This window comes from Xyrauchen texanus, chromosome 1 (assembly GCF_025860055.1).
Source record: "Xyrauchen texanus isolate HMW12.3.18 chromosome 1, RBS_HiC_50CHRs, whole genome shotgun sequence".
Taxonomy (NCBI): Eukaryota; Metazoa; Chordata; class Actinopteri; order Cypriniformes; family Catostomidae; genus Xyrauchen; species Xyrauchen texanus.
In genome coordinates this window covers 11,858,417-11,885,916 of record NC_068276.1, presented here as the reverse complement: position 1 = coordinate 11,885,916, position 27,500 = coordinate 11,858,417, and the positions used below count along the sequence as shown (strand labels likewise).

At 40.0% G+C, this 27,500-nt stretch overlaps 1 protein-coding gene across 1 annotated transcript in view; it reads left to right on the top strand.

Moving 5' to 3' along the window:
- Positions 1-15,339: 15,339 nt before the first annotated feature.
- efl1 (elongation factor like GTPase 1) overlaps positions 15,340-27,500 on the top strand; it is a gene marked incomplete at its 5' end in the record, with an annotated part of 118,302 nt that continues 106,141 nt past the window's right edge. The window contains 4 exon segments of the mRNA XM_052128389.1: positions 15,340-15,484; positions 17,922-17,946; positions 17,948-18,080; positions 19,159-19,275. Of these exon segments, the coding sequence (XP_051984349.1) occupies positions 15,340-15,484; positions 17,922-17,946; positions 17,948-18,080; positions 19,159-19,275 (420 nt within the window).

The following is a 27,500-nucleotide window of genomic DNA, read 5'->3' as shown; positions in this document are numbered from 1 at the left end:
GCCATCGCCTGCCCGAGCGCTTGCGCTGTGACCTTCGTCACTCTCAGGGCGAGGTTGGTCGCTGAGCGCAGTTCCTGCAGCGTGTTGGGATCAGGGCCACCCCCGTGCATGTCGCGTAGTGCCTTGGCTTGGTGGACCTGCAGGAGAGCCATGGCATGCAGGGCGGAAGCGGCGCGTCCGGTGGCGCTGTAGGCCTTCGCTCTCAGCGAGGAGGTTGCTCTACAGGTCCGGGAAGGGAGTATGGGGTGACCTCGCCAGGTGGTAGGGGTTCCGGGGCATAGATGGATCGCAACCGCCCTATCCACCTAGGGAATCGCCTTGTACCCATGGCGCGCTCCGCCGTCGAGGGTGGTGAGGGCAGACGAGCCTGTGGCGGTGTGACGAGTGGAGAGGGGTGCTCTCCACGAAGACGTCATCTCGTCATGCACTTCCGGGAAAAACGGAACCGGGGGGGGCGAGGCTGTGAGCGGTGCCCAGACCCCAGGAACCAGTCGTCCAGCCGTGATGGTTGTGGGGAGGATGGAGGGTTCCAATCCAAGCCCACGCTGTTGGCTGCCCGGGAAAGCATGTCGGTCATCTGTGCGTCGGCCTCAGCCTGGGCGTGCAGGCCCGAAAGCGGCAGCCCAGGGGAGTCCTCAGCATCAGACACCACGCCCTGCGATGCCGCAGCGAGCTCATCTGCTTCCATCGCAAGAGGGTCGGCAGACTGGCTGTGAGGCGAGTCGCCACCGCCTTGAGCACGGACGGGAATCAACGAGCGTGCTGGGGTGCGGGTGGTCCGAGGGGGCGTACCCGGCGGAGCTGCACTTGCTGCCATCCCCAAATCACCTCCATCGCCAGCCGCATCGTCCTCAATCCCGTGGGAAGAAGGAGCAACACGGGGGGCAGCAACACGGTTGTAAGCAAGCCGCGACCGCAACGTTGTCATGGTCATGTTCTCGCAGTGAGAACATGACCATCCACAAACGCAGCCTCGGTGTGATCGCTACCCAGACACACGAGACAACGCCTGTGGCCGTCTGAAGCGGAGAGCACAAACAACACAGGGGCGGAAAGGCATCTTTATAAAGACGCGTCCTTAAAAGGACGTTCAACGCCGCTGTGTTTTGCTCTTTTAGAGGAAATTACTCTTTTAAATAAATCACTCTTTTATGAAAAAAACTCGTGAGAGTTTTTTAATCTGCGCTGTCGAAGCGCCCAGGGGCAGGAAGTGCACAGCCGTGCAACAGGAGAAAGCCGCTGTTGTGCGCCGTAGAATCCAACAGCATGCAGCAGAGGGATAGCAGGAACTCGGTGTGTATACGCAGCAGTTGCAGACACGACCATCAGCTCCGAAGAAATTTTCTGAATGAACTCCTGTATTTGCGCCGCTTAAATACCTGTATGTCCGGGGGCGGGACATGCAATTACTGGTTGCCAACTCTCATTGGCCTTTTTTCATAGTTCAGAGGTGAATATCGGCGCTCAAGAGAGACCCCTAGTGTCGCTTCTCTGACACAACGTGGAGAGAGCGACAGAAGGGGAACTCGACATAACATAACACGACAACATACAGTATAACATAATGATGCTGTACATTCCCGGCAAAGTTAGATCGTGCAGATCTGCTGAATTATTTGCAAAAAATTGTCGTGCAAGATCGGAATTGCTTGTGCAAATTGCCTTCAGCACAACATTTGTGAGTCGTTTTGATCTGCATAATTCCTTTAGTGAAGCAGGCGGTAAACTAGTGTAAACAGCGCTGGCAAATAACTGCCGCTTTTACCAATCATAAATCATTCCTAGTGAATTCCCCCCTAAATCTTGCCATCCGTTGCGCATTCATAAACTAGTAGAGAAGCTCGTTCACATTGGTATGTATGTTCACACAAGACTGCTGCATTGTTTTTTGAGCTAAATAATGTGTTCTTGTGTGAACGTTAGCCAATGTAAACAATCTTCTCTCAGTACTCATGAAAGCAATGGCATCAAGATTTTCCCTGAGAAATGACCTTTTGACTGAAAAGTTTAAGTTTTGGGTTGTTTCTCATCCAAACCTATACATAGAGATCAATTGGAATGTGATGCAGGAGTCGCTGGGACTACTTTTATGAAACATTTTTTAAGCTTTAAAGTGAGTCTTTATCAAATGCCATTGTGTTGAAAAGACGGCCCAAGATATTCAATAAAGGAATATTCCAGGTTAAATTCTTAGTTAACCTCAATCGACAGCATTTGTGGCGTAATGTTGATTACCAAAAAAAATTATTTTGTCTTTCCCCTACTTAAAAAAAAAATACAAATGTGGCGCTTACAATGGAAGTAAATGGTTGCCAATTTCTTTACATCAAAATACTGACTCTTTCAAAAGTATAGGAATAACACATAAATGATATGCATGTAAACATGATTTTAGTTTGCTAAAATTGCTTGCTAACATTTTCTGTGTAAAGTTATAGCCATTACGATGTAATTGTCACAGTTATTCACCATTCTGTTCTATGGAATCTTATTTTGACATTTTTTTGTCCTATGTCTTCAGCTTTTCTCCTACTACATTTCCCATAATGCACTGCCCTCATCACTGCCTTCTGTTTCCAGTTCTCCCCACCTGTCCTCCAATCCCCTTATTAGCACCTGTGTATTAATACCCTCTAGTTTTGTCCTTTCCTTTGTCAGTTCTTAAAGTGTTATATACAGTAGTTGGTTTTGAATTGTTACGTTGTTTTGTTTTGTATGATGTTCCACTCCAGCGTCCTTTCCAGCGTCCACTCCAGTGTATTTCCTTGATTCATTTCAAGTCTAATATTTGTTTCCACTTCAGCATGTTACCTTGATTTATTCCTTGTATTTCTTCCACTCCTACTATTAAAAGATTGGAAGTTATTCCTGTGTATCCTCTCTTCCACTCCTCGAACCAACGTTACATCTGTTCCTCCCAACGTCCTCCTCGCAAGACTATCCGTGATTCTGTCCACCTTCTACTCCAGCGGTTCCTCTAATCCTCCTCTTTTACAAGACCAAACTGACAAGAGTAATGGAGCTGACTGGATCAATCATGGAATTATTCAAACAAGAGCGTCCTCTCCTGGATTACACCATCAAATTCTGTCTCTCTTCACTTCCTCCACTATCTCGGACCCCTACCTCATTGCCATTTACGGAATGGGCTTGAACTTTCATCTTACCACAGCTCTTCCGGAAGTGGGGAATCTTCCTTCGCTGTCCATCCATCACTTCTTACAGCCTGCCATGGCCCCTGTCTCCAAGATAACTCCTCTCCATACATTCCCCCTAAATAAACTGGGGGGGGGGGGGTCACCCACTCCAAACTCCGTTGGTCGATTCCCCTCCACTGTCTGCGGTAGTGACCACAAATTATTAGTGAATTATGGGGGGAACCCCAGGCCACAACCACTGCCCATGCCTTCCACGGTTAACGAGCCAGCGCCCATGCCTGCTACGGTTAACAAGCCAGTGCCCATGCCTGCCACGGTTAACGAGCCAGCACCCATGCCTGCTACGGTTAACAAGCCAGCACCCATGCCTGCTACGGTTAACAAGCCAGCGCCCATGCCTGCCACGGTTAACGAGCCAGCGCCCATGCCTGCCAGTGTTAACGAGCCAGCGCCCACGCCTGCCATGGTTAACAAGCCAGTGCCGATGCCTGTAGCCTCAACCATCCCAGAGCCAATGCTTGTAGCCTCAACCATCCCTATAACAACACTCCCAGCTGTTCAGAAAAAGAGAAGGAAAAAGACACCTTCTCCCCAGTCGCTGCCAGTGCTCACGCCCTCCACGGCTCCTAGCTCCATGCCCTCCACGGCTCCTAGCTCAACGCCCTCCACGGCTCCTGGCTCCATGCCCTCCACGGCTCCTTTCTCTGAGGGAGTGAGGACCAACAGAGCTGAAATATCCTCTACAAATCTTAATTTCTGTTCAGCATAAGAAAAAAAGTCATACACATCTGGGATGCCAGAAGGGTGAGTTAATCATGAGAGAATTAAAGGTGAACCATTCCTTTTATCAGAAAGTATTTAGCAGAGATGGGCCACTTATAATAAAATGAATTGGAGAAATTGGAACTCTCATCCAAGAAGCTCTAGCACCCAATGGTCAATGGTTGTAGAAAGGAAGTCCTGCCTGACAGGTAAAAGGGCCAATCACCTTTTAGATACAGACATCGCCGGTCGATCAACTCTAGAATGTGCATGTGCATTAGCTATATAAGCTGGGAAAATTGTGTTTGTTAGTGTAATATAAGGCAAAATAGCACAATTTATGATTCCAGTATTGCAAATTTGACTGCACATTCGAAATATGTTCTTTGAAATATGTTCTTTGATCGTAACCTTGGCCAACCTTTTTTGAGATTTCAGTCTTTCCCCATTCAACTAGATAGGAGCTGCACTGTCATGACTGGAAATAGCCTCCCGAGAGTGTTCCAAATATGGTCGACAGTGGACTGACTTGCTACAGCGACATTGGTTTAACTTGTGTTGAACCCAGTATTTTTCTTTAGTGCTGTTTTTAAAAGGTTCTAGAACACTCCCACCATCTTCCATTGATTGTACACACAGATAATACCATCCCAAACATTTCTGAGAGACAATGGGAAATGGTTGCATAGATAAAAATGACTTTTTGGTGTTTAAATTAAATTACTTGGTGTTAAAATTATATTACTTTTTAGAATATTGAAGAAACTTTGATTAATATTATAAGTGTATTTCAATGGGGGGTGCTACAGGAGTGTAGAATGTGGCTCTTTTAACTTGAGGATGTACATAATTTATGTTGTTATTTTCTCACACTCTTAGGTTGTTCCAAACCTGTATGACTGACTGTTTCCCTGGAACACAAAAGGAGAGACTTTGTGGCATTGTACTCGCTGTTTTTAAATGAGGACTGAGCATTTCAAACTGCAACAAGGATGCAAACAGATCATAAAAGTATCAATGTGGTCCATTTCAACTTTTCGCTATATTTCAAGTCTTCTGAAGCCATTTGATAGCTTTGTGTGAGGAACAGACAGAAATTTTTAATTTACTGAAAATTATTTAATTAGCCTTAGCTCTGTGTTTATGAGCGTCCATTAGACAAGTAGAATCATTCTTTTCAAGTTGGATCTTTGCAATTAATCAGCTGATTCTATTCACCAATCCAGTCTAAAGTATTTGTTCAGACTGATGTGAATAACAACTTAAATTTTCCTTTGTTCCTAAAGTCTAATGACACCAAGTTGTACAGACCACTTCTATAATGCTTTTATGGTGCATTTATGTTCTTTGAAGCTTGAAATCTTCAAAAAATTATTGGTACAGTTATAAAAAAAAAATCAAATTTTGTGTTCCACTAAAGAAAGACATACTGATTTGTAATGACATGAGAGTGAGTATATGGTGACTGAATTTGTATTTTGGGTAAACTACTCCTTTAATACATCTTTGCCCTTATATGTGTGTGTACGCAGGTATTTTATTTTAAACACCAGATTTCTTCCCCAAACGACAGGCTTACATAGCCATCATAACACCTTTTCCCTGACTGATGGAGACAGACAGATTGAGCTAGATCAAGTCACGTTAAATTTAGCACAGTCATTTTCAAATGGCAAAAAGCACTTTTGATGCTTAAATACCTCCAATTCCAAATGTTTCGAATGGCGTCTGACTTGGTGGAGATGAACTCCATTTCCTAGAGTCCCTAGAGTAGAGAACACGATTATGAACGGAAAAAGAGTTCTGCACAGTAATATACTCCTGTTTTTTCAGACTAACATCATACTGTTCCCTCAACCAAGAATGCTCAGTTAATATGCCATCGTATTTCAACCCTGACTGCCAACTCGCCACTAATCCACCCTGGCAAGTGTGTGGAACGCAGGCAGAGAGGAGAGAAGATGGGCGGTTCTGGATAAAAGGTTTTATGGCCCCATACAGTTGATCGTTTGCCTGTTTTTTAGTCTTGTTACCTTCTCCAGTACACTTTTGTACACTGTAGTTTATTGAAACTCAACTGAAAATAACAGGTCATTCAGAAATCATTGCGTTTTGATTTCATGAGCTATGAGCACATTTTGGCCCACTCTGATGATTGATAGTTTGAACAATGCAGGTACGTTGAGGTTAGCCAATCATAAAAGTGGTCATTAAAAGTAGACTTGGGATTGATGCCTTTTTCACACATCGATAATCAGAAAATTTTCCAGATGATCTATATCAGTATTTATTTATTTTTCAGAAATAAATTGGGCTTCTTGTTGAACTGTAGTTTTTGTCTCTTCAAACATATTTCTCAACTCAACTTTGGTAAAGTGTGAGCGGCAGGTTAACTTAAAAAGGGTCGTGCACTGGATGTGTCTAGCGGATGACATGACACATTCTAAAAGTCGAAAAAGTTGTTTGCTATGAAGGTACGCTCACAGCCGCCACGGCTGTCCAGAGGCTGCTTTAAATTCTTAATACCACAGAGAGAAACTCGCATAGTTTTACATTTAAATTCGATTCAAAACATTAATTGATTATTTACTTTAGCATCACTGGATGATATATTGCGTGTATGTGTCTTCCATTCTTTCGCAAGTATGTATTTTTCTGGTTTGACACCTTGAATGAAACCTATTCAAGTCTACATGCAGAGAAATTGCATAATAAACGTCGCCATTTTAAATCATTCAGTTTGTGCAGGTACACCAGTTTCATACAGCAACCTACAAACTCATCAATGTCTGTTTATTCTTGAAGAAGTACAAAAACCTTTGTAATTTTTGTGTGCATGGTGACTAGTGATGAGAAGTCCTATACATTTTTGCAGATTGGTTCTTTCAGACAGTTTGTTTACATTAATTGGTTCAGAAAATCATCATGTATTGACGTCACTAGTACATAATTCTAACATCCCAGTGTCATGGTTTTCAGGCTCAAACATTTAAATTAAACCAAATGTGAAACCATATTACTGATTATTACATTTTTATTCAATTAAGTTATTGTAATACGGGTGTGAAGAAGTCAATGTGAAGGAGGAGGTGAGAACCGGCTTTTCAATATAAAACTTAAACAGAAGACACAAACACACATGACGGACATGTCCGTAAACTATCTCTCTCCTGCACAATCCTCCGCAGTCGACCTTTATCCCTCTCAGAGGCTTGATTAGCCTGATAAGGGACCGGGTGTGTAGACTCATTACCCTGCCCCGCCCTCCGGCCTGCCACATTCCTCCCTCGTTCTCTCAAGAAGGGGAGCCCCCGGCATGACGTATATCCCCCCCCTTCTTTCCCTGGGGAGGGGCGTGCCTTTTGCCCAGTCTGCCGGCAGCTCACCCCTGTCTGCCTGGACGAGGGAGGGGACAAGGGGAGGGAAACAGAAATAATTAAATAGGGGGGTACTTCCTGTAACAGTATAGTACCCCCCCCAAAAAAACAGTAAAATTTAGAGGGAAGTGGGGAGAGGGAAAAGGCCAACGCGGAGCGGCAGTGAGAGAGAGAGAGATTAAAAAAAAACACTTTCTCGCCAATTCTCCGATACGCCGTTGCTTGTTCCTCAGCCACTCCTCTACCGGACGACAGCCATGCCTCTCCAGGCGGATCGGAGACAGACCTCCAGCCCCTGGCGGATGGAACACCCCGCCGCGTTCTTGGGGAACAGAAGGGGTCTCCCCCGTCCCTGGCAGCGGTTCTCCCGCTCCAGGCGGTCGGCAGCGAGCCCCTCCCCACTCGCGGTCGGCTGTCTCAAACTCCGCCGCGATTCAGCAGCTGGTAGGGAACTCCTCCGCCCCTGGCAGCGGCCCTGACTGCTCCAGGCGGTCGGTTAGGAGCCCCTTCTGCCCTCGCGGTTGGCAGCCGTCATCCGCTTCCAGGCGGCCAGGCTCCTCGTCACCCGGCAGATGCCCGTGGCTGCTCCGTTGGGGTGGATGGTAGTGGCGAGAACTCTACTACGACGTATCCCTCCTCCTTCTCGGATTTCGGCACCAGTGTAACGAAATCAATGGAAAGGAGGAGGCGAGAACCGGCTTGTCAATATAAATAATATTTTAATAATAAACTTAAACAAAAGACGAACACACACACATGATGAACATGTCCGTAAACGATCTCTCTCTCGTCGCACCACCGTCTGCCATCAGCCTTTATCCCTCTCAGAGGCTTAATTAGCCTGATTAGGGACCGGGTGTGTATAATCACAACCCGGCCCCGTCCTCCGCCCTGCCACAGGGTGTTTATTGTCATCAGTGTTTCATTCTGTGATCCTGCATGTCGAATAGCCTATGAGTGAAAAATATTGAGTGCATCTTGGAATAATTCAAAATTAAATAATTTCACCATGTATATGCAGAAATGTATGTATAATGTGTGACAATTGGTCAAATTAAAATTAAAAAAATTAAATTAAAGCACCCAATACAGACACTGATGTCTTAATCAATTTACCAGAAACCATGATTCAGCTTAAAACAATTTAAAATATAATCTGCATGCACAATAAACAATAGTAAATTCATATACATCTCTTGACTGAAAGTAGTTTTGCATGTTTTAAGAAAATGTTTATTTAATAAAACTAGTCATAAGCATATTTCCAGTATGTTTTGTTTGTCATTAAAGAAACATGTGATTTTGTGAAATGGCTCGACTTGCCGAAAATCAGCTCAAAAGAACGATTCGTTCAAGAATCGGACATCACTAATGGTGACTAACTTCACAGGTGGACGGCCACCTGTTTCGGATCAACGCATCATTCAGTATTAATTATAAATGTTATATCAACCCCTTGTGGTCTACTAAATCTATCATGCCAGACTACATTAAACAGAAGGCCAACTGACAGTGAATTGGAAAGCACACAAATTAGGCTTCTAATTTAAATGTTGGCTAATATTAAAATATTGATGCCTCAAAAACGTATCGAGAAAATAACGTGATGATCAATAGTCATTGTGTTATTATTTTATGACATTCCTTATTAAAAGGTACTGTAGCAAAATTACATTCCAAAAAGCCCCATGAAATTGCTAGACAAGTGCATTTTTCAGTCCTATGTTGACGTATTTCCAGCCTGATCTCATGAATATTGCATGATTCTGGCTACATTTTCTTTATCATGGCTGTTCTGAGGTGAAATGTTTACTCTGTGGCACTAAAAGTGAGTTACATTTTTTCCCAAACTGATGAGATTTTTAAGGCTGATGTTCTTTCGAGTTTTAAATTAACAGAACCTACCTCCCTACCCTAAACCTTAAACCTAATCCTAATGGTTAGTGTCATATTAAGCAAAGTGTGACATGAAAAACTGCTTGAGGCACCTGTTTGAGGTTTCTGGTGTAAAAACCTTGATTTACATTATACATGGAGGGATAAAAGATAAACGTATCACTAATCCACCCTGGCAAGTGTGAAGAACGCTCTGCTTGCCATTTAGAGAGGTGGTGGGTGGCTCTGGAGGAAAGAGGACAATATTTTCTTGCCCTCAGTATGTCTTTTGCTTGTTTGTGGTTCATTTGCTTCATTCTCCACTCTTCTATTTTACACAATCGTATTTTCTCTCCTTTCCCCAGATGCTCTATCTCATTGCCTTGCAGTTTTTTTCCACCCTATCTCCCTCCCTTCCCCATCTCTCTCTTTGTCTGTCTGTCTCTCTCTTTCTATATCTGTCTCATGTTTTTACCTGAGCTTGAAGCAGTTAGCATTAGGGTACCAAGGCATAAAGTTTCTTCCTGACCTGTGATGATCTTTATTCTGTCTCATGTCTCTGGAGTCTCTGTCCTTCACACTCAAACATACACTTGTGATCTTAGTGCTTAAAGCATTTCTGCTGCAAATGGGGGTGTCTGGTCTGAAGAATGACATCATCTTCGGTGAGGTATGCTTTTAGCTTTTAAATGAGCTTTTCTTCCATATTTTCTTTCAAAACATCATATCTAAATGTGATCGGCCATAAGAACATTAGCATTGCAGAGAGAGAGCCTGATAACATCAAATGTACATATAGACACACAAACATCAGATGACCTTTGACACTTTTAAGTGAACTGATTTAACTAAAAGCAAGGAGGCATTTCAGACACAAAGAGACTGAGAAAACAGAGTTAAAGCATTCATTTAGACCAAGTTTTAGACCAAATTTCAGCTTGTAAAGTTGCGACTGCAGCAGCTGCATGTCCTTTTATAACCTGACCCACATTTCAAAGGCACTCTTCCAACCTTTACATATCAGAACATCATTATTTAAGTGAACATAGAGATCATGTGCTGAAGGGAGATCTTGGCTATATAAATAATTTGACAAATACAATAAACAATGCCACTTGCAATTGATTGACTTTATTTCAGTTAGAGTCTTCTGTTGAATTTCGTTTTGTACAAAAGCATGCTTGCAGGTGTGGGCAAAATTCTGTTTTAAAAATGGTCTCCCTTTCAAATCATAAATTGGGATTTTAATTGAATTGATCACGCCCCACAGGATGATTGGAATGAGTAAGAGATTGAAATGAGTAAGATAAATTTAAAACAGATACAAGTCACAAGTAACGAAACATAATGCGACAAATCATGATTGTAAACAGTATGTCATTCATTTGGACCTATTATGCTTCTTTATCCCCTGATATGTAGAATATCTTTTATTTTTTTTTGGTCTACAAATTAGACATATTTCTCTAGACTAAAATAAATACTGTCAAAACAATTAACACTGTCATCCAAACATATTTTACCATGTGCACCACATTATTTTCAGGTAAATTTATTAACTATAAATAAATGTAAAGAATTGTTAAATATAAAAATAAAATGCTATTGCTGGTATTTCAATCATTGATTATTAATATAATCTATTCTAAGGATTCTGGAAATATCCTTTATTTTTGTAAAGTGTGATTATGATAACATGTTATTGGATATTAGTACTGGACAATTTCACTACACAGCAATTTCCATGCATTGCATTCCATTATAATTCTGCATCATGTTTGCTTTCTCAATTCAAATTCAGGAATTGGAATTCTCTATTTAATTCTGAATGGTGCACAGCCTTGACATATAGTCAGGTTAAGTCTGATATTTTGAACACCTTTCTTTCCAACTGAATGAACTGTTTCAAGAAACCTGCTAAACGAATGCATTCCTCCACCTTTGGGGTTGCCATAGCAATGAGCAATGTGTGTGGTATGTGATTTGGTGTGTAGGAGTGTTGTCAGCAACTCTTACACATCCCTGCATGGAATGCTAACATGTTGGCTTGCCTGATTTTTTTATTAATGGCGCAAGGCAGTCAATTGGCAGAAAATAGTTTGGGCTGCAATGTGCACACTTAATTCCAACAACATACAAGTCTACAATTTTCCAAATATATATATATATATATATATATATATATATATATATATATATCAGTATTTCTGTAACTGCTGATCTCCTGGGATTTTCACATACAACAATCTCTACAATGGTGCCAAAAGCAGAAAACTTCCAGTGAGCGGCAGTTCTGCGAATGGAAATTAACTTGTATTTAAACCGCTTCAAACAGCTCTCCTTGTCGACCATTCCAAATGGTGCCACAGTTGACATATACAAACCAGCCAAATGATGCTTCTATGTATGATTATCTATGCTCCTCTGTTGTAAACATCACTGTGCTTTCGTATTTCACAAGTGCTTGTGTCACACGAGAGGCTGCGTGTTCTTAACTTTCGTGAATTGTTTCTAAAACAAGTTCCCTTTACAAAAGGCTTCACTACGATGTTGCGCTGCTAAGCACTACGGGGGAACAGCTTTAGCTGTGAGCCGAACTGAATAATGTGTGGAACACGTCAGTGAACATTGACCGGAATTTATAGCCTCGGCTGATGTAATCATTAGATGCACCTGAGGCCAGGCTATAAATGGATACGTCACCAGGTGTCGTCAGAAACTCTTTTTTCAGAGCGATTCTGTTTCTGTGTGTTTCACACACCCTGTCAAAACTTTATTTCCTCTGTTAGGAGATAGATTCTGTTAGGCAGTGTGCAGTGAACGTTGTTCTATTTTTCTCTTCTGTTTAGAAATTATTATATATATATATTTCTAAAGAAAAAAAAAAAAAGAAAGAGAATGACTGAAAGCAAACGGTGCGTGTTCCCCTCTTCTCGCTCTATAGCTGAAGACGGCACACATCAGTTTTTGCTGTTTGTTTGGGGGTAGAGCACGCTACTCTCGCGTTGCAGCAGGGCGGGTGCGAGCACTGAGATTTGCTTTAACAGGCAGAGTGCGTCGTGCTCGCCTTGCTTGCTTCCGGGAGTCAGCACTCACGAAAAGATCGTTCGTGGGGCTCGTGCATGGATTTGGCTGAGGAGCAAGAGACGGGTTGATCCCTTTCTCTCACTCTCTCCCCAAACCCAGCTGGTCCTTCACATGATCTCGAGCTGCTCCGACACTTCTTCGGATCATGAGGTGGATCACTATTCTCTTCCCGCCTCCAAGCTTTCCGTCCGCGATAAAAAATCTACGGAGGAATTGCTCGATGTTGTTACTCGTGCAGTTGCCAGATTGGACTGGCCACGCGAAAAGAGACCCCCCAAACGCACCAATTAGGGGATAGATTTTATCTTCCAGTCTAAGAAAGGGAACGCCTCATGGGTCCCTTCCCTTTCTTTGATAACCTCCATGAAGAGCTTTTTCGGCTCATGGAGAACCCCTAAAAAAAAAATATATATATATATATATATATATATATATATATATATATATATATATAAAAAAATATATATATATTTTCTTCCCGTGTTCACATACCCTCGACGTCATTATATTCGACTATCGTGGGTGCTGAGGCACGGGGGTATTCAGTGATGACGCCGGTCGAAGAGACGCTTGCGGGCTATCTCTCGCCGGGCTCGGCATCATCACTTAAGAAACCCTCTCTCCCCTCAAAGCCTTGTAGGACAACCTCCATTTTAGTGGGAAGGGCTTATCAAGCAGCAGGTCAGGCTGGTGCTGCTCTGCACACTATGCTGTTTTTCAGGCGTACCAGGCTGACCTCCTGGACGACCTGAGTGTGGGTTCTGCGCTTGACGAGCAAGCCTCAGACCCACCTCGGTCCTGACTGAAGGGAGGCCTCGACGGCTCGCCTTGGGCGATTCCGGACAGGGAGGACCTTCTCGTCCTTGGCCCGAATTGTGAAACCTTTCATGTCTGGCCCCTAAGGGTACCAAATGAGGTTCAAAGGGTTTTCTCTGAGATTATCGAGACCATTTCAAGTGCTAGGGCTTCCTCCACTTGGAACTGATCTGGGTAGATTTTACAGGGCAGAAGAGGACCTCTTCGCCTCTGTTGATAGCGCAATGTCTCCTCTACTTCTCCCCGAGTCGCCCAGTCCCCCCCCCTCCCCTCCCCCTGAACGTAGTAATGCAAATGCGCCTGCATGCGTTTCCTTCTACTAAAGTTCTTATTACAGAACCAGCTAACTGCCAGTTTGTTTCAGTTCTGTATTTTCTGTAGAAAGAACTGTCAGCGGGCACTTGCCTCACCACTGCCAGGTTCTATGTGGCCACTGCGGTTTGCCACGGCTTGGTGGGCGGGGTGCCCTCAAAGAGGCATCCTCATTATTGCCCGGGCCTACGAGGCGCGCGGTCAAGCTTCGCCAGTAGGTTTCAGGGCGCACTCTACCAGAGGGCTCCCCTCCTCTAAAACCTTGGCTAGAGGTCTCCCTCTGCAGCAAGTTTGTGATGCGGCAGGTTGTCCTCTCTGCACACATTCATTGGATTTTTATAGTTTGGATGTTTTGCCACTCCGGGCTCCTATGCCCTTGAGTCGACATCTCAAGCTCATGTCTGGACAAGTTTGTGATGCGGCAGGCTGGTCCTCTCCGCTCACATTCATCAGATTTTATGACAAGTTTGTGTTGCGACAGGGTTCTCTTCACACACATTCATCGAACTTTATGGGTTAGATGCTTTGCTACTCTGGGCTCTTATGCCCTTGAGTCGACATCTCAGCTCATGCCTGAACAAGTTTGTGATGCGGCAGGCTGGTCCTCTCGCACACATTCATCAAAATTGTAATGGTTTAGATGTTTATGCTACTCTGGGCTCTTATGCCCTTGAGTCGACATCTGAAGCTCATGTCTGAGACCTCTCGCGTTTTTGTGAGTACACTGCACAACCGTGGGTATTGACAGCTTCCGCGGCGTGGTATGCGTTCGTAGCTTAGCAGCAACATCGTAGTGAAGCCTTTTGTAAAGGGAACGTCTCGGGTTACATATGTAACCCTTGTTCCCTGAAAAAGGCGGAACGAGATGTTGCCCTGCTTTGCCGCACTGGGACGTCCCAGGACTGCTCTTCAAAAAGAAGTATCTGACGACACCTGGTGACGTATCCATTTATAGCCTGGCCTCAGGTGCATCTAATGATTACATCAGCCGAGGCTATAAATTCCGGTCAATGTTCATTGACGTGTTCCACACATTATTCAGCTCGGCTCACAGCTAAAGCTGTTCCCCCGTAGCGCTTAGCAGCGCAACATCTCGTTCCGCCTTTTTCAGGGAACAAGGGTTACACATGTAACCCGAGACATTTTAAATATTGATCTCTTCCTTGCACACACCTAGCATTTTGCTTCAGAAGACATGAATTAATCCACTGGACCTTTATGATGGGTATATGTGCGTTTTTGAGATTCAAAAAATTGCCACCCATTCGATTGCATTTTATGGACCTACGGAGCTGAAGTATTCTTCCAAAAATATTTGTTTGTGTCCAGATGACGGCAGAAAGTCATACACATCTGGGATGGCATGAGGGTGAGTAAATTATGAGAGAATTTTCTTGTTTGGATGAACTATTCATTTATGTATTTTGTTGGATCTACTGATTAAAATTATTTAAGCAAATTATTACCATTTTCAGTGGGCTACTAGGAGCAATGGGACATTGTAAGATCATGCAAGCTGTGATTTGGATGGCAACTCTTTTTGTATTTAATTTGATCTGTTAAATTTAATTTAATAATCTGCAGTCTGACTTTAAGCAGTCTGAGATTTGTATCTCAAAATCAGACTATGAATGTCAAGCATTTGTAATAGTTTGGTGTTCTATAAAAAAATTATCCTCAAATGTCCCTTTTTAGTTTAATTTAGGTTAAACATTAGGTAGTATTGTAATATGAAGTTTTCATCTGTGCATATCAGATGAGATGTATCACATTTTACATTTGAGAGGTTGTCCAATTTATCTGCAAACAAGTGACTCAGGCAACCTCTAAGCTAACAACAAACATTGTTGCCCCTCCTCTCTAACTGGTCTTTCACGTTGTGATCTTGCCACTTCTGCAGTTCATACAAATTCATTAAGGTTTGTGATGTTTTTGTACCTTCAAGGCTTTGACACGAGGAGATCTCCCAGAGAAGGGAACTGGCCAGGCAACGACACGACGTGAGACAAGCAGCCAACAAGAGCACAGAAACCTCTGGGTCATCTGATGCTGGAGAAACTTCTATTTCAGCATCCCCAGTCACCAGTAGTGTCACAGGCAAGAATAAAGCCTTTTAATTGTGTTTGAGTGAGTAAAGTAAGTGTGTTTATGTTTAGAATGTGTGTGTCACAGGTCATTTTTCCTAAGGCAACAGTCACTCTTTTACAACAAACACAAATGTATTAAAACGTATTACCATGTTTGTTTGTTTTTTGGACATGGTACCAGAGTATTATTTGAAATATATTATCACACAAATCGTTCATTGATTTGATAATATCAATCAGTTATATGGTAATGGTAATATTAATCAGTGGTGTATATATATATATATATATATATATGCACCGATCAGCCACAACATTAAACCGCCTGTCTAATATTGTGTAGGTCCCCCTCATACCGCAAAAACTGTGCCAACCAGCATTCTGAGATGATTTTCTTCTCACCACAATTGTTCACAGCAATTATCTGAGTTACCGTAGTCAATTTGAACCAGTCTGGCCATTCTCCGTTGACCTCTCTCATCAAAAAGGCATTTCCATCCACAGAAATGCCGCTTACTGGATATTTTTGGCACCATTCTGAGTAAAACTCTAGAGATTGTCGTGTGTGAAAATCCCAGGAGATCAGCAGTTACAGAAATACTCAAACCAGCCGTCTGGCACCAACAAGCATGCCATGGGCCAAATTACTGAGATCAAATTTTTTCCCCATTCTGATGCTTGATGTGAACATTAACTGAAGCTCCTGACCCGCATCTGTATGATTTTATGCACTACACTGCTGGCCACATTAGGTTGCTGAATAGATAATTGGATGGATGATTGTTGGTGCCAGACGGGCTGGTTTGAGTATTTCTGTAGCTGCTGATCTCCTGGAATTTTCAGACACAACAGTCTCTAGAATTTACTCAAAATGGTGCCAAAAACAAAAAACATCCAGTGAGTGGAAGTTCTGCAGGCTGCATGTTGATGAGAGAGGTCAACAGAGAATGGCCAGGCTGGTTCAAACTGACAAAGTCTACGGTAACTCAGATAACTGCTCTGTACAATTTTGGTGAGAAGAATATTATCTCAGAATGCTATTCTGAGAAGTGGGTTGGCTCGGTTTTAGCGGCACGAGGGGGACCTACACAATATTAGGCAGGTGGTTTTAATGTTGTGGCTGATCAGTGTGTGTGTATTTATATATATATATATATATATATATATATATATACACACAGTACTGTGCAAAAGTCTTAGGCACATAAGATGTTTCACAAAAACATTTGTCAAAAATATAAGATGGTTATTTATATCTGCTACTTTAGTGTGTCAATAGGAAATATACATTTTAAACTCCCAAACATACATTTTGCAAATAGGATAGAAGAACAGGAAGCCCTGCAACAGATGGCATGGCCCTCATAGAGCCCCCCACTGAACACTGAGTCAGTCTGGGGCAGAGACGAAGAGACAGAAGTAAATTAAAAAAAATAAATAAACTGGATGTTGGAGAATTGGTGCTGTTTTAAAGGCAAAAGTGTTAACCAAATATTGATTTAGCTCTTTTTGTTTAATGGATTTTGTATTACATTAATTGATTAGAGAAAACTATTTATGTTATATATTTTTTTTTAAGAAATCCTCACTTCCTCCACAAGTGCCTAAAACGTTTGCACAGTACTGTATATAAACCAATCAGCCACAACATTAAAACCACCTGTGTTTTTATCCCGACCCTACAAGTTTTTGTTCTTATCCCTATATACCCTTATGTTGTGTTCCAGTCATTTTGACTTTTTTTTTTTACTTAATCCAATTCGAATAAAATTCCTTGTCTTCGTTCACATATGGTATCTGAAAACACAAACAAAAATCACTTTGTAATACTTTTTGTGTTCCCGGTCAAAAAATGACCGGCCATTGGAAATTAATGGAATAGACTACAAAATAGACTACAGAAATATTAAGTGTTTAGGAGCATCCCAATCCTTTAGATAAGCACATATGTGGATGAGTGTTTATACCCCCCCCCCCCCACCCCAATATATATATAATGTTTTGTACGATTTTACCAACTCTGAATATGATTGTTGTGATAACAAATTTGCAAATGAACATCAGTTCTTAGTTGTCAGCAAATAAAAAAAAACATTATTTAAGAACTGGTTGGATCAGCTATATGCATTATAAAGTCCAGATTCAAAACTTTAAAACAATGCCTATTTTGTTCAGATCAAGCAAGTGTTTATGAATTTATTCTGCAATTATGTTTTTGTTTTGTTTGTTTTCCACAGGTATAAGCTCAGTTCAATAAATCCTTCTATCAATAAAACATATATATATTAATCATTTTCAAAAAACATTCCCATACTTTGTGTTATTTATTTATTTTATTAATACATGATATGCAAGTCTATTCATGTATTCATCTGGCTGAAATAAAGGGAAACTATTGTTAAAATCAGTCCCTCTAATAGTGTGTATGGCTCTATGTTTACCTGCAGATGCTCTGTGTGAACAGACGGTGGCTCAAAACGGCACTTGAAGACGAAAGCAAAGAGCATTTTGTGGCCTTAGCACGAGTCTACAGCAGTGCCATTGGGAAAGGCCAAAAGGTGTTTATGCTAGGACCCAAATATGACCCATCGCTCACACTCAAATCAGTGAGCGTTCATCTGTCTTCATAACTGCTGACGTTCTCCTACTGTTTCATGCAGTTTCATTTTATACACAATCACCCCACTCACATGAGCTCTTGAAACATTATCCAAGAATTAATGCAATTCATAATATAATCATGGCACAATTAATAATCCTTAACCCTGATGAACTTGAACTCTGGAAAATGAACTGCTGTGTTCGGGTTCATTTCCAATTAATTTCCTCAGGTTCGAAGCTGTCTGGAGCTAATTATTACATCATTACCTCCAAACTATTAAATGTCTCATACATTTGATAATTCATTGAAGACTCAGAGATGAGTGTGCACACAACTCAGCCATCATCGGTTCTTAAAGGATTCATTCACCCAGAAAAACCACTGCTGTCAAGCTCCAAAGTGAAAACACTGTAAAACTACCATAAATGTAGTTGAAAGCTCTGAAATCTCATTCAATTATGTTGTTCAGATTTAAAAATGGCACCTCAATGTGTCTCACTTAGTTTGACGTCATTGTCGTTAAAATGTCTTTGGTTTTCGTAACTGAAAACAATATGCCAGTTAAGTATGTGGAATGGTGAATTGTTTCTTTTTTTATGCCATGGCAGAGCGGAAAAGCTTTCGAGTCATTGCATTGAATCTGGATTGTTACAGATTGGAATCTGGATCTCCATTTTTTTATTTTTATTTTTTAACAAAAATTGCATCAGCTTTGGATGTCCATTGTATTTATTTATTTATTTATTTTTACTTCTCAAGTTTTGATGCCTTTGATGTTGAACTTTTATCCAACAAATCACATAAAATAGAAGTGAACATGAATGATCGTTGCTCACACTGTCGCTTTCAGCTAATATACAAAATTTTATTTTGGCTGTATTTAATTGTATTAAATTGAATATTATGATCAAGTCTTTCTGACCATAAATATACACATCTATGTCTCATATACCAAAAGACGGCAGGTAGATTTTTAGTTGTCTGTGAGTTATAAAGGAAATTGTAAAACAGTTACAAATGCCCCTGGCCTCCCTCCCACTCTAATGCTGATGTGGGATTTTGTTAATCTTTCTGTCCTCTAGCTGCCTGAGGGTTATTCGGCAACTGATGCTTTGCCCACCATCCCCCACATGGTCTGCTGTATAGTGGACAGTCTTTACCTGCTGATGGGCCACGAGCTGGAAGAACTGGATGAAGTGGTTTTAATGTTGTTGTTCTCGGTATGTTCTGGCTTTCCTCAATGTCCCACATCACTGTCTTGATCTTCACTAACATACAAACTTATACAAAGTTAGTGGTTGAAGGTGGATTTGGAAACCTCATAGGACAACATTTTTGGGTGTTTTATGTCCTGCTTTGGTTCATATTAAAATTTCAGACTGATTTAACCATTGATCTTACTTCTGGAAGTCAAAACTCTTGGTATCCCTCAATATTTGTTTTGTTAAAGCTGCATTATGTAAGATGTTTTGGTAAAAAATGAACAAATTACCATAATTGATTAAGTACATAAACAATCAGTGTTCAAAACAATGTCCTTACCTTACCCCAATTCATTTCGGTAAGCCTATAAAAATAATTTTGTATTTTGAGCTGTCGGGTCGGATTTGGCATGAAATCGCTGTCTTATGTCGTTCCTCTTTGCGTCATGACTTCATTTCCGTAAACACAGGAAAGAAGTGCCGGATATCACGTGTTCCGGCTGAGGATGCTGTTCAGTTCAGGATGGCATCGCTGCAGTCTGGATGGATGTTTATCTGTTATGGAAAAGTTGTTTACCTGCTATAATGCTTGGAATTGAATACAGTAATTTGTCTGGTAGGGGTAATGCTTTTATGAATCAAACATTACTCGTGTTTACGATCGCGATCCGTTGTCAGTGGAAGTTACTGTGCATGTTTACTAATTCTGTGACTTCTGAAATTTACATCTTTCCATATTATTTTCATGTTTAATAAAGTTTATTTTATCCCCATTATTGCTTGTTTTAAGTTTTTAGTTTACAGTTTTATCAGGCTTAAAGTTTCACTTACTTTATCAACTGCCGTTTTTGGTTTTAGTCAGTTTTAGTCTTTAAATGCTTTTTACTTAATTGATGTTGACGTGCAAAATGGACAAAAAATTGACACACTAACAGACCAGCTTTTATCAAATATTCAAATATTTAGAACATGTATCATCCCACATACAGTATAAATGAACATAGGCCTACTGTCCTTGTTGTGAATGTGTAGATGGAAGTTTTAGAAGTTAGCCTGTATTCTGAATTCTTCATGCTTTAGAGAATTTTCCATGAGAGGATACATTGCGTGTTTTTTAGGAAAACTGTGTATTACCAATGCAAGTTATGCAATGCAAATAACGATTATTCTGACTAGTGAATCATTTAATTCAAGTTCACATTTTTATTTGTTTTGTTGTGCAGATGTAAGTTGCTCCATAAATGTTGTGGATATATTGATGAATCTCATGTATAAATATGATGCGTTTTAATGAGGTATTTACCCTGTTTTAAAATGGTTCAAGTTCAACTCACGCAGCTCAAGCGGAGAAATGCCCAACGCACTGGATTAATGGATTAAATGAATCCATTTCTAATATCTTTTTTCTATTTACAGGTTTTCAATAAGTTATTTATTTTTATGTCTTTTATGGTATATCTTATATTATATCTTGCAGTATAATTTTTACCTTCATATTTTCATCAACAGTATGCTTTAATAAAATCATTTAATAATCTTCATGATGCACCTTTTCAGAAAATGAAATAAAAAACCTTTGGTCAACAAACGTTTTCATCAGTTTAGTTGACAAGATTAATAATGTAAAAATATTGAAGTCTTACATTGAACTTGAATCAGCAATATCATGAGTTTCACCTCTTAAATGGATAAGTATGATACAATACAAACATTAATATTCGATAAAACACTTGAATAATCATATTTAAATATACTTGTAACTGGTGGTGATTCAGGAGAATCCCCTCTGTGTGAACTCTGTGTTTACATTGGGTGCACATCCAATGTAAAACCTGTGCCATGTCAAATATGCAGATCGTGGATGGTCTGCTGTGGTGACCCCTAACGGGAGCAGCTGAAAGAAGAAAAATCTTTTAACAAAATAATATCAACATGAAAATACCACGTTATGACTCCATCTCTGAATTTCACCCAGTATGATCACACATACAGGCGATGTCCAGGTAACCTCAAATCAAAAGATTCTTCCGCCAGAGAAGTAGCGTTGAAAAACAAAGGACATAAAGAGTTCTTCTGCAAACTGCTTGCAATTTTACACTTCAACCACATATACCCATGCGTAAAAGGAATTTCAAGCGAACATAGAGATGCCATGAAATGCCAACAGCATTTGTGGCAAAATGTTTAATAACCACGAACATTTATTTTGTCTTGTCCTTTTCTTTAAAAAAAAAAAAAGAAGCAAAAATGGAGGTTACAGTGAGACACTTACAATTTTAAATTAGTTAAAGGTACTTAAATATTGATCTTTTTATCCACCAAATGTGATCATATCGCTTTAGAAGACATTCATTTAACAACTGGAATCGTATGGATGATGTTTATGCTGACTGTCTGTTCTTTTTGGAGCTTCAAATGTCTGATCACCATCCGCTTGCATTTTAAAGACCTACTGAAGATATTTTCTATTTTTCTTCAAATATGTTCAGCAGAAGAAAGAAAGTCATACACACCTGGGATATCATGAGGGTGAGTAAATTATGAGAGAATTTACATTTTTGGTGAACTATCCCTTTAAGGCAGAAATGTGAAGCTTATAATTTTATAAAAGCATTATATATTAATTCTTCTGTTAAAACTTGTGTAATATTTGAGCTGTAAAGTTTTTTAAATGTTTATATTTACAATCAGTTTAGGGTATTTTTACAGTCAGTTTAGGGTTTGTTGACATTACATCGTCATGGCAACAACATGGTAAAATTGGCTATAATTTAACAGAAATGGAAAGTGATTTTTTTATCAGAATATTAGAAAACAAAAATTAGCCCCATTTACTTCCATTGTAAGTGCCTCATTGTAACGCAGATTTGTTTTATTACTATTATTTTATGTTATTTTTTAAGAAAAGGAGGGACGAGTCAAAATTAATTTTGTGGTAATCAATATTCCATCCATCCATCCATCCATCCATCTTCAACCGCTTATCCGAAGTCGGGTCGCGGGGGCAGCTGCTCCAGCAGGGGGCCCCAAACTTCCCTATCCCGAGCCACATTAACCAGCTCTGACTGGGGGACCCCGAGGCATTCCCAGGCCAGTGTGGAGATGTAATCTCTCCACCTAGTCCTGGGTCTTCCACGAGGCCTCCTCCCAGCTGGACGTGCCTGAAACACCTCCCTAGGGAGGCGGCCAGGTGGCATCCTTACCAGATGCCCAAACCACCTCAACTGACTCCTTTCGACGAAAAGGAGCAGCGGCTCTACTCCGAGCTCCTCACGGATGACTGAGCTCATCACCCTATCTCTAAGGGAGAAGCCCGCCACCCTTCTGAGGAAGCCCATTTCGGCCGCTTGTACTCGCGACCTAGTTCTTTCGGTCATGACCCAACCTTCATGACCATAGGTGAGGGTAGGAACAAAAATTGACCGGTAGATCGAGAGCTTTGCCTTTCGGCTCAGCTCTCTTTTCGTGACAACGGTGCGCCCCCGCTGCCCTGATTCTCCGGCCAACCTCCCGCTCCATTGTCCCCTCACTCGTGAACAAGACCCCGAGGTACTTGAACTCCTTCACTTGGGGCAAAACCTCATTCCCTACCTGGAGTAATCAATATTATACCACAAAAACTCTTGATTGAGCTTAACTTTAAATTGATTTAAATTTAAATTGACACATGCAAGTGAAACATGTATGACAGAAATATATTCCTGTTGCATAATAATATTCTTAGGTTCATAATAATAATAATAATTATAATTATTATGGTTATTATCAACAATATTACAGTAATTATATTTCTATTCTTGGGAATATTTGATTTTAATTGGTCAATCACAGAAGTTAGCAGTCAAATATTGTCCATTGCAACACTACATAACTGACCACTCATCAGGGCAATTCATTTTTCCTATACAGTTGTACTTGTTTTCTGTCTTATTAGGTCATACTCACAAAAAAACTAAAATATTTTTACAATTTACAAAACACCAAAAGATTGTGGACTATACTAAAGTGGACCAAAAATAATAATGTTATTATTAATAATGTAATTGTTTTATTTATTTTTCATGTCAAGAATGCTCACAGGAACAATCCACTTGAAGTATGCTATGTGTCTTGCACAGTGCCCAATGGTGATGGTTAATAGTTTGCTCCTTGCGAGGATCGAACCAGTAACCTTCTAATATGTAATATGTTAAAAAACGAAATATCATAGCTTCATGGTTTTAAATCCCTTTTCTTTCATTTATTTTTTCCTTTTTAATCTGTGTTGCAATGCCAGTAACTAACCTGACACCACCAAACAATCAATAACAGATTTCACAAAGAGAAGAAAAACCTCCAGGAAGCAGACTTTTTGGATATTGTTGCCCTGGTAACATGGGTTGAATTAGGACATTTTTCCAGATATTTTTCATCATCCCAGTTTTGTCTGTGTTCACATTCGCAAATGTTTCAACACAAAAACATGCATCCAATTAGGGCTAAAATAGCCTGAATGCATCAGTTCAAAAAAACTAAAGTTCAAAAGGACGACTTGGTTCAACAATTCGTATTCATATCAATCAGATTCCCTCCTAGTCTAGATTACATTAGTAAAACCTCACAACTATCGCTTAAAACATTCCTAAACAACAAAGTCAGACTAGTGCATTAGCTCAGTTGTGTATCTGCTGTGGTCTTCACCTCTGTGGGAACATCGCCAGTCTGGCTTGTCATCTAACATTGGGAGATCTGTGTGATACTTTTCCAGGACTCCCATAGTTCTGAGTCAGCCTCCAGATAAAGGCAGAAGCAATTACATTTAATTTATGATTCCCAGCATTCCTAACGTCATAGATGTGTGTGTGGGTAATGCACTGATTACGCTCCTTTTCCTTTTCTAATTTCTTATTTCTCATTCCAAAACCTCAGTCACCTCTTTAAACCACATTAGCCTCACGCTGTTGTTTGATATAATGGTAAATGGTGATTTAATCTGATATCGATATTGCTACTTTTGACCCTTGTATTGATGTACAGTAATTCATTTTGTATGTGTACATTCATATAATTTCCAATAGTTATATATAAGCAGGTTGTTTAATTAAGTGACCTAAATAAGAAACCAGCATTTTTCAGTGTGGCCAAAGCTGCTTCTACACACCTACACTCCGCTGTACTGGACAACATTTATTACAGATTAATTAGAGATGTTGAAACATATCTTGCAGAATCAGTTTCTCTCTTGTGTGTTTATCACAGTTTCATTTACAATCCAAATAAGATCATGACCTATTAATGGATAGGTCACCCAAAAATTTTAATTCTCTCAATATTTACTCACCCTCATGATATCCCTGGTGTGTATGACTTTCTTTCTATAGCAGAACACTTTGAAGAAAAACAGAAAAATATCTTAATAGCTCAGTAGGTTCTTAAAATGCAAGTGAATGGAGATTTCTCTTTCGAAGCTCCAAATAGAACAGAGAGTCAGCATAAACGTCATCCATATGACACCAGCTGTTAAATTAATGTCTTCTAAAGTGACGAAAAATATAAATATTTAGGTACTTTTTGTAGCTCTAAATCATGCTTCCCATCAGCAGTGGTATGCACGTATGACGTAATCGCATTGGCATTTGAGACACGTGAGGAAAAGTAGCGCTGCTTACAAGTGAGAAGGAGGAACGCTGTACAGTAGCTTAATTGGTTTTGTTTTAGATCTGTGTTTATCTGTTTCTTTACTCACAATGGTGCAATTGTGTGCTCATCCTGGATGTCTCAACTGAGTGGAGAACATGAGATGACATCTGTATCATGGCAACGCGACTACATCACACAAGAGACCGCTTGGACTCCCCCCTTTCGTGAAGCTTACCTGAAGCATTGTATTATAGTTAAAAAGTACTTAAATATTGATCTTTTCTTTCACACCAAAAGTGATTGTATTGCTTTAGAAGGCATTCATTTAACAGCTGGTGTCGTATGGATGACGTTTATATTGACTGTTTGTGATTTTTGGAGCTTCAAAAGAGAAATCTCCATTCAATTGCATTTTAAGGATCTGCTGAGCTAAGATATTTTTCAGTTTTTCTTCAAATGTGTTCTAGTGAAGAAATAAAGTCATACACACCTGGGATATCATGAGGGAGAGAAAATAATCAGATAATTAAAATGTTTGGGTGAACTATCACTTTAAGTCAGTGTTTCCCAAACTGGGGTATGTATGCAAACCCAGTTCATGTATTTCTCACTGGCAACAAATATTTTGTGTGCCCTCTAGATTAGAAACACCAAAATGGATCTGAAAAATATGCTATGAAATAACCCTATCTTTTGCGAGGAGTTTTCAAGTTATGCAGTTATATCCTATCTGCATTCCCATCTCAGTCAGTAAGTCATTTATTCAGTATGTCTATGATTAATATAACATGTACAAACATGTAAAAATATAACCTGTTTAATATAAGGGAGTTGTTTGACAAAGATATTTGTGTTAAACAGACATATTTCAAATGACCTTGTGTGAATTTCATCTATGCGTTAGAGAGGGGGTATGCAAACGGATGTTGAATGTTTGAGGGGGTACGCCACTGATAAAAGTTTGGGAACAACTGCTTTAAGTCAAGACATGTACTGCATTGTGTATTGTATCGCAAGATAGTTGGTGATAGAATTGTGTTATGTGTTGGCTTGGCACTGGTACTAAAAGATAGTAAAAGTTCTAAAGTAGTCCATAATTTGTGGATGCAAAAAAAAAAAAAAATTTAATAACAGGAATGTTTCATTTTTAAAACATTTAAAATCTGAATTATACATTAACATCTGACATTTTAAAACATATTTGTATAAACAAGCAAGGGAAGGCATTTTAGAGGGATTAAAAGCAGAATTTCAACTTGTATTTTTGTTAAAGCACTTTAAAATAAATTCTAGCATACAAAAATTTGTCGTTTGACATTTTGGTTATGCTTTTCCAATATCCAAATCAACCTCCAACTCCTGGAGGTGGATTTCTCTCTAAGTAAACAGTATCCTGGTATACTTACATGTATCATGTGAAAGGTTCAGGGTCTACTGTCTTTACAGGGTCATGTTGGGAGTTGAAATATTGGGTACAACTCAGCTCAAAGTTTTTAAGTGATTTTTTTCAAACTAGACTTAATGTGTAATGTTTAAGGCTTGTGGCTATATTTTCAAAAGTGTGTATTCTAAAGCAGGGCTCAACATTAAGGATTTTTTCTACTGGCCCGGTCAGGGCAATGCTTCAGATTTGTACTTTCCTGCCAAAATTGTTTCTGGCCCCAACACAAATATGACAAATAGCTGTTTTTACTATAATGTCTTTAATAAATATTTATATATATAGCTAAATATTTGTATACAGTATATATTTTTAAGACACTTTCCCCCCAAATTTTATCACATTTAGAATTTGTAAGATATGATTTATACCTTATGTAACCCCTTATAGCAATCAAAAATGAGTCACTTGAGTTTGATTATTGGCGGAAACATACATATAAACATAAGAATTCCTGAGAGAGGAGATCTTGCTACTAAATCCGTTGTGACATGTAATACACAGAAGGTAGATATACCATTCCAAATGGCATAAATGATGCCTTTAGCAGGAGAAACTTTTCCCTTCTAAAGAGAAGACTTAGAAGGGAAAACATTAATGATGGAAATGCTGTAGGATCGTTACCTAAAAATATTCAATTAAATATGACTTAAAAAGTTCATTCAGAATGACCATTTTATATCACCTTTCAGCCCTCCAACAGTGGAAGGTAAGGTCTTTGAGGGGAACAGGGCATATGGAAGTTCACTTCTGAATGGAGCACACCATATGCCATTTCTACAGCATGTTACAGGCCAGCTAAAGCACTGCAAACCGCTTTAAAAATAATAGAAAAATCTTGAAAGAGATGCACTGTGGTGTGGAAACACACACCATCTGCGAGCCGCGATAAGGTATCGAATGTCTCATGCGAATATGCAACAATTGTGCACATCAATACAGGACTTGGGAACTCATTGAGTCTGGCTGTCTGAACATTTTATGTTTCAATACGGGAAACAACGCCTTCAATACGGGACGTTTTTCTATCCACTAAAATACAGGACAATGGGTGGTCATAATTTCGACCAAAATATGCAAGTAGGTATAGCTGCAGGCCGGAGACCTCCAAATGGGTGGAATCTAAGGGGCTCCCTATATCTTCAGTTGCATTTTGGAGAGA